General features: G+C 48.2%; 1 protein-coding gene across 2 annotated transcripts in view; it reads left to right on the top strand.

The window, feature by feature from the left end:
• Positions 1 to 577: 577 nt before the first annotated feature.
• Positions 578 to 7,135, top strand: part of RBM47 (RNA binding motif protein 47) — a 7,579-nt gene continuing 1,021 nt past the window's right edge. Inside the window, exons 1-3 of one of the 2 annotated variants that reach the window (XM_010140633.1) lie at positions 578 to 1,706; positions 3,233 to 3,439; positions 6,976 to 7,134. In XM_010140633.1, the coding sequence (XP_010138935.1) occupies positions 578 to 1,706; positions 3,233 to 3,439; positions 6,976 to 7,134 (1,495 nt within the window). The remainder of the gene's footprint in view (positions 1,707 to 3,232; positions 3,440 to 6,975; position 7,135) is intronic. The other variant, XM_010140634.1, reaches the window with a different exon arrangement.

The raw sequence follows: 7,135 nt of genomic DNA on the forward strand, positions 1-7,135 counted from the left end.
TGGAGGAGCAAAGGGTTTGTCATCAGGACTTTGACCAGGGGTTTGGAGTACGGCACCTGGCACATGTACTGTTCAGGAGTAGATGGATAACTGAGAAATAACTGAGAGGGAGGAGAGGACCCTGAAGGTGGGAATCACTGACTTCATGGCAGTATCTTCCCTTTTCCAGTCCCCTGTCAGCTTCTTCCAACCCTCATGAAGAGGATACAAGCCTCCCTAGAGTCTTGAGTTTTTGAGATGCTTGGTGGCATCAGTTCATGTGAATTCAGCTTCCTGTGGCAGCAGCCCCTGGTGCCAGAGTGGTATGGGCAGGTGATTCTCAACTGCCTCCCTCAAAGAAGGGCTATGCCTACATCCGGGATGTGCTTTCCCTGCAGTATCAATGTTCAGGCTGGTGTAGCTCATTCATCTGCTTTTCTGCAGCGTTGGTCCCAGTTCGAATAATGAACCTGCAGAACAGCTACAGGAAGACAGAAGAGGGGGGTGAGGTTTTGGTGGTAGCCAAAAACAACTTCTAATGAGTGTCTTCCTTCTTCCTTTTCCTAGGCTTTATCAAGCTGTGAATGAGTTTGACACCATGACTGCTGAGGACTCCACTGCAAGGATGAGCAACGATTCCTCCAACGTGGCTACCACGAAAGTCCCCGAAGGTGTTGCTGGTGCACCCAACGAGGCAGCTCTACTGGCTCTCATGGAGCGCACTGGATACAGCATGATCCAGGAGAATGGGCAACGCAAGTACGGTGGCCCTCCTCCTGGCTGGGAGGGCCTGCATCCTCCTCGCGGCTGTGAAGTCTTTGTGGGCAAAATCCCCCGTGATGTCTATGAAGATGAGCTCGTCCCTGTGTTTGAGTCTGTTGGCCGCATCTATGAAATGCGCCTGATGATGGACTTTGATGGGAAGAACCGCGGCTATGCCTTTGTGATGTACACACAGAAGCACGAGGCGAAGCGCGCTGTCAGGGAGCTGAACAACTATGAAATCCGCCCTGGCAGGCTGCTGGGTGTGTGCTGCAGCGTGGATAACTGCCGGCTCTTCATCGGAGGCATTCCCAAGATGAAGAAGAGAGAGGAGATTCTGGAAGAGATTGCCAAGGTGACGGAAGGCGTGCTGGATGTCATTGTCTATGCCAGCGCTGCAGACAAGATGAAGAACAGAGGCTTCGCCTTTGTGGAGTATGAGAGCCATCGAGCAGCAGCAATGGCCAGGAGGAAACTCATGCCAGGAAGAATCCAGCTATGGGGACACCAGATTGCTGTTGACTGGGCGGAACCAGAGATTGATGTGGATGAAGACGTCATGGAGACTGTTAAAATCCTCTATGTGAGAAATTTGATGATTGAGACCACAGAGGACACCATCAAAAAGGTCTTTGGGCAGTTTAACCCTGGCTGCGTAGAGCGGGTGAAAAAAATACGTGATTACGCATTTGTGCACTTTACAACCAGGGAAGACGCCATTCACGCTATGAACAACCTTAATGGTGTCGAACTGGAAGGCTCGTGCCTGGAGGTTACCTTAGCCAAGCCAGTAGACAAGGAGCAGTACACTCGCTACCAGAAAGCAGCAAAAGGAGGGGCTGCAGCAACGCCTGAAGTAACTCAGCAACCTAGTTATGTTTATTCTTGTGATCCGTACACGCTAGCATATTATGGATATCCATACAATGCCTTGATTGGGCCCAACAGAGATTACTTTGTGAAAGGTTAGTAAGCACAATTAGGGGATGTGATGGGCAGGTTTGATCTCAGGCTGGTGCAACCCAAAGTCTGCCTGAGCCAAAGGACAGCTTGTGCTACGCACTTTTTACTTAAACACTCTTTTATTGGTCTTTTTGCCATCTTTTTCTTTGGTCTCATTTTAATTTGTGACTCTACAGAGTGTATTTATCTATAAATAATTGCTAATGTACAGGCTAGTATGAGGGAGGCATCAAAAATAGGGTTAAGAATGAGCTAACGGACCAAGCACAGGACAGGGGAGAGAGGGATCTGGGTTTTATGAGTGCTGTACTAAGTTTGAGCAATTCCAAGGACTCTAGCTTCTGAGGCCTCCTTCCAAAGAGCTGGGTCCTAAGTATTAGATACTGTGACAGAGTGCTCCCTCTGCCTTCTGCTGGAGGTGTGGGTATGGTGGCCTGGTTATGCAGAAGGAGGGGTGCCAGGGAAAGCCTCAGTTGGGAGCTCTCCAGCTGTCGTTTGCCCTCAGCATTAAAATGATAGTAGTGCTGTGTCCTTTATAAAGTCCTTTGAGAACTACGAGCAGAAGGAATCACGTGAGTGCAAAATAACTTTTTTTATTACGTATACTTTAATTAGTTATCAGTTACTGTCATTAAAAAACAATCAAAAAACAGTTATTCATAAAAAACCCTAGCAGGTATAACTGGTACTATAATGATAATTATCCTGTACTTACAGGAATTACAGTTTCCTGAAATGTAATGTGTATTTCCATATAATAGGCAGTTTAGCATGAATATATTCTTAAAGCCCCCACATAAACCAAGAAGTATTTTTAATCCTAGTTGAACAAGAATTTCAGCTTCTCAATTTCCAGATTTGTACTTGCAATGAAGTACAAATGCATTAAACAATGACAAATCTAAAAATGACAATCTAAATATTCAGTTAGGCCGTTGTAGGGTTCATTAATACTTCAGTGTCCAAAGTACTGTTGTAACGCGTGTGCAGTCACAACGGTAAATATAGGCAATATTTTTGGACCAGGGGTATGTTGACCTTACCAACAAATCAGCAGAGGAAACAAACAATGCTAATAAAAATATAGGCAATGGTAGGACAAAGTTGGTTAAAGGCCAGGTAGAACTTTGAGCCATCTCTGCAAGGTCCCATTGCCACCAGCTGAGTGGCTGGGTCTTCTCTGGAGGATTTCTGAAAGCAGAAGCTGTTCCTACTGCATGGAAATCACCCTGAGGGTCTGTCTCTCTGCTGAGTTCATTATACCCCTAACCCTGGCCACGAGAGTCGCATCAGTATAAATAAGCAGTTAATGTATGGTCAGAAACATCAAGAGCAAAACTTGTGTTGGCTTACTGGGTGCTTCTAAGGCCAAACTCCTGTTTTCCTAAGCAAGATCACTAAGACTCAGATCAAACTAACTTCAGCCACCTCATTTCTAAGCACAGGCCTCCTGATCTCAGCCTGGGTGGGGGGCACGAGGCTGTCACTCTCGGTTACTCACCATCCTCTTCTATGTTGTTATCATAAGCAGGCAGCATACGAGGCAGAGGGCGAGGTGCAGCTGGCAACAGAGCCCCAGGCCCCAGGGGCTCCTACCTGGGGGGATACTCCGCTGGCCGTGGCATCTACAGCAGGTACCACGAAGGCAAAGGAAAACAGCAAGAGAAAGGATATGAGCTGGTACCCAACTTGGAGTTACCTGCAGTCAATCCGGTGGCCATTAAGCCTGGTGCAGGTTAGTACGTGCAATGAGGGGAAGAAGGCAGAGGTGGCAAGTGAGCCTCTGCTCCAGGACCTGTGTCAGGCACGCTGAGACTCTTCTGGGGCCAGCCCACTCCCCAGGCAGTGGGGAACGCCCTGGGACTGGGGCTCAGTACTCCCCTGTGCTGGATGCCTCCTGGTCCTCACCGGGCTTTCTGCAAACAGGAGGCATGGAACACAATATGAACATCTGGTAGCTCTTCAGGCCAAAGGAAAAAGGGCTGAAGCTGTGCCCACCCCTCCTGTCCTCTTTTGAACCTCCTCAGGGGGAAGCAGACTTTCTGTGTAGTCATGTATGATGACTAGCATGGTGACTAAGAGCAATCTTCATCTCTTTCAATTTCTTCAATATTAATTTCATCCTGGGAGATTCCTACCCCAGATTTCCAGCCAGGCCAGAGCTTTCTCCTGCTTAGCTTATGTTTCTCCTGTACTACAAGGCTGGGAAAAGGACCTTGGGCTTTCCCATTGAGGAAAGTCCCTGACAGAGGCAAGATCCTCAGTCTCACCTTCAGCAGCATGGGGGGAAGGAGCAATGCAGGAAGCCCCTGGGGTCCAGCTTGCAGAGATGCAGTGTCTACAGGAGAGCTCTCAGCTCTGCTGGGCTGTCGGGAGCTGGCCCAAGGGCCAGGGCAGGGATCTCCCCCTTCTGCCACATCCTCAGCTGAGTATCCAGCCCTTGCCCTTCCCAGGTGATCAGCGTGAAGGCTGAATGAAGCCTTGCAATTCCTCAAGATCATCTGGAAGGATTTTTATTTGGAAAAGCAGCCTGAGAAAGAAGGTCCTTGCATGTGACTGGGGTAAGCCCGCTTGCAGAAGCTCTCAGGTCTTCTCCCCATTCCTCTCGTCAAGTAAATTGTAACAGCAGGACCTAAGTGGTGTTTAATAATAGAGCTGCAGTGGTTTCCCAAAACATGTTCTGTACTGTCTGTGGAAACTACAGCTTGCATTTAGCAAAGGCTGTGAAGAGTTCTTCGTAACAACTGGATGAGACAATGTGAGAAGAGGTCTAGAGACAAAGGAAGGCTGTTAAGATTAGACCTGTTTCCAAAGAAAGATCAGACTTCCTGAGAAAACTAGCCACTCACAATCAGAAAATATTACCACTATGCGTGTTTGTAAAGACAATTCAGGAACTCCAGGTTTTACTAAAGGCTGCTTGAAAAGTGAGCTTTGAAGTGCACGTCTGTTAGTGGTGTCTGTAATTCATTTGACTGCCAAACAAAAGCCTGAAGCTCAAGTCCTAATGTTTCTACACTTGAAGCGTGTTGAGATTCAATTTCTTTATCAAGTCTTCCCATCTTGTAGGGTTCCAGCTCAGCCTCTGAGCACAGAAGCACACAATCTGTTTTCCCCAACCAGATCAGATGATCTATTAAGAGGTACCACGGGGAAGTTTACCTTTGTTATTAAAAGGGTATGACTCCGAAAGCACTTTACCGGAATGGAGGAACCTTAAAGATAATTTCTTCGCAAATGGTTAGAAAAATGCTGAGAGGTCACCCCAATACCAAGCTGCCTGTTACTGCTTTTCTGGGAGAAGAGACTGCAGAATGGAGCGCGTGAGTTCCCCACGTTTGCTTCAGTGAGAAATTAACCAGGTTGTTTAAACCAGTGATAGAACTCGTTTGAGCTGACCAGGTGGACTTGGTGTAGAAGGAGAACTGGAAAAGCTTATGGGTGGGGTCTCTGCTTGAGGAAACAATGGCAGTCCAGTGGCAGTGGAAACATCTCTGCCTGCAAGATCTCTGATAAGATCCCTTGTTACAGTCTCCAGGATTAAAATGAGAATACTTCTTGCTGGCACCTGTCCTTCCCACAGGCAGAGTCACTCGTTTCCACACTGCAGAGTTTCATCCCAATGAAAGAAACCCGTGTGTATATTGGACTTCGTTTCTGACTTACTGGCTGCACCTCTCATAGATGCCAACATCATCTCGTAGTCGATCATTTGTTGATTGCTCTGTTTTCCTTGTGAATAACCTTGCTGCTGAAAGGCTCACAAGCTGAATGCTGAAGTGTGCTCTATGAGGCGATGATGGAATTCACAGCATCGTAAACTGGTTGGAGTTGGAAGGGACCTTTAAAGAAGGGTTCGTTCCAACCCCTCCCTGTCGTGGACAGAGATATCTTTCACTAGGTCAAGTTGCTCAAAGCCCTGTCCAACCTCAAATTGAACACTTCCAGGAAGAAGGCATCCACAACTTCTCTGGGCAACCTGTTCGTGTTTCTCATCACCCTCATCATAGAGTATTCCTTCCTTATGTCCAATCTAAATCTACCTTCTTTCAGTTTAAAACTGTTGCCCCCTGTTCTATAGCTACAGGCCCTAATAAAAAAGTCTGTCCCCATCTTTCTTATAGGCCACCTTTAAGTATTGGAAAGCTGTAATAAGGTCTCCTTGGCGCCTTCTCTTCTCCAGACAACAACCCAAACTCTCTCAGCCTGTCCTCATAGCAGAGGTGCTTCAACAGGTCCATGTCTTTCTTCCGCTGGGGGCCCCAGAGCTGCACACACACAGTACTCCTGGTGAGGTCTCACTGGAGCAGAGTAGAAGAGCAGAATAACTTCCCTTAACCTGATGGCCACGCTGTTTTGATGCAGCACAGGATACAGCTGGCCTTCTGGGCTGCGAGTGCAAAGTGCCGGCTCATGTCCAATTACTGGGATTACTGGGAACGTTCAGCAAAGCACTTTTCTTCCCTAAGTAGTGTCATGAAGCTCCATTTTGGACCATGTACAAACTCACCATCTCTGAACACAGTCATTCTGACTGGATCATTTGCCCTTTGTCTGAAGGACCATAGCTCTAAATATTTTGCATCGTCCAATTTTGGCACAAGAGAGAATTCTCCAAAAAGCAATTTCTTTTTTTGAGTGCCATATAATAGATCGATCCTGTAACTGAGATGGGATAAAACATATTTAGCAATGGGATATGCATAATAGTAAATGAGCTGGTATTTGCAGGGGTGTCATATAGGACAGCATAGAGATTGGACCAGTTGCTGCTTATAACCTCTGCAGTACAAACCACACTTTATTTTCCCAGAGCAGCTCTGCCTATGGCAGTTACGCATCCCATGATCTCAACAGTTGGAGTGGGGACCCCAGTGGAACAGCATGCATTGCCACCTGTCCCTGCGCTCAGGCCACAATCTCAGCCGGGGGATGGACAGGAGAGATCAGAAGGGGCTGTGTAACTCTGGATCACAGCTCATGGCACCCCGCCCAGCTACAGCCCTGGGACACCTGTGCTGTGAGCATGGGGGAAAATGCTGGGCAGAGCAGGCAGCACCAAGCCCATCACTGGGCATCAGCCATAGTGCTCTCACCAGTGGGGGAGGTAGAGGTGGCCCAGATCCCCTGCCAACACATGGGGCTACCTATCCTGGTGTGAGCAGCACAGGACCGCGGCAGGAGAGTGGGTGCAGTCAGGAGGGAGGGCTCTTGGAGACGAAGTCCTGGAATCCCTCTCCCAATAAACTGGATGTGTCTGGTCTCTCCTAGTGGCCATCCCTGCCATCAGTGCCCAGTACTCCATGTTTCAGGCCGCACCACCGGCCAAGATGATGGAAGATGGCAAAATCCACACTGTTGAGCACATCATCAACCCCATAGCCGTCCAGCAAGACCCAGCCAGTGCAGCAGCCGCTGCAGCCGCTGCAGC

This window comes from Buceros rhinoceros, unplaced genomic scaffold (assembly GCF_000710305.1).
Source record: "Buceros rhinoceros silvestris isolate BGI_N320 unplaced genomic scaffold, ASM71030v1 scaffold12447, whole genome shotgun sequence".
Lineage (NCBI taxonomy): Eukaryota > Metazoa > Chordata > Aves > Bucerotiformes > Bucerotidae > Buceros > Buceros rhinoceros.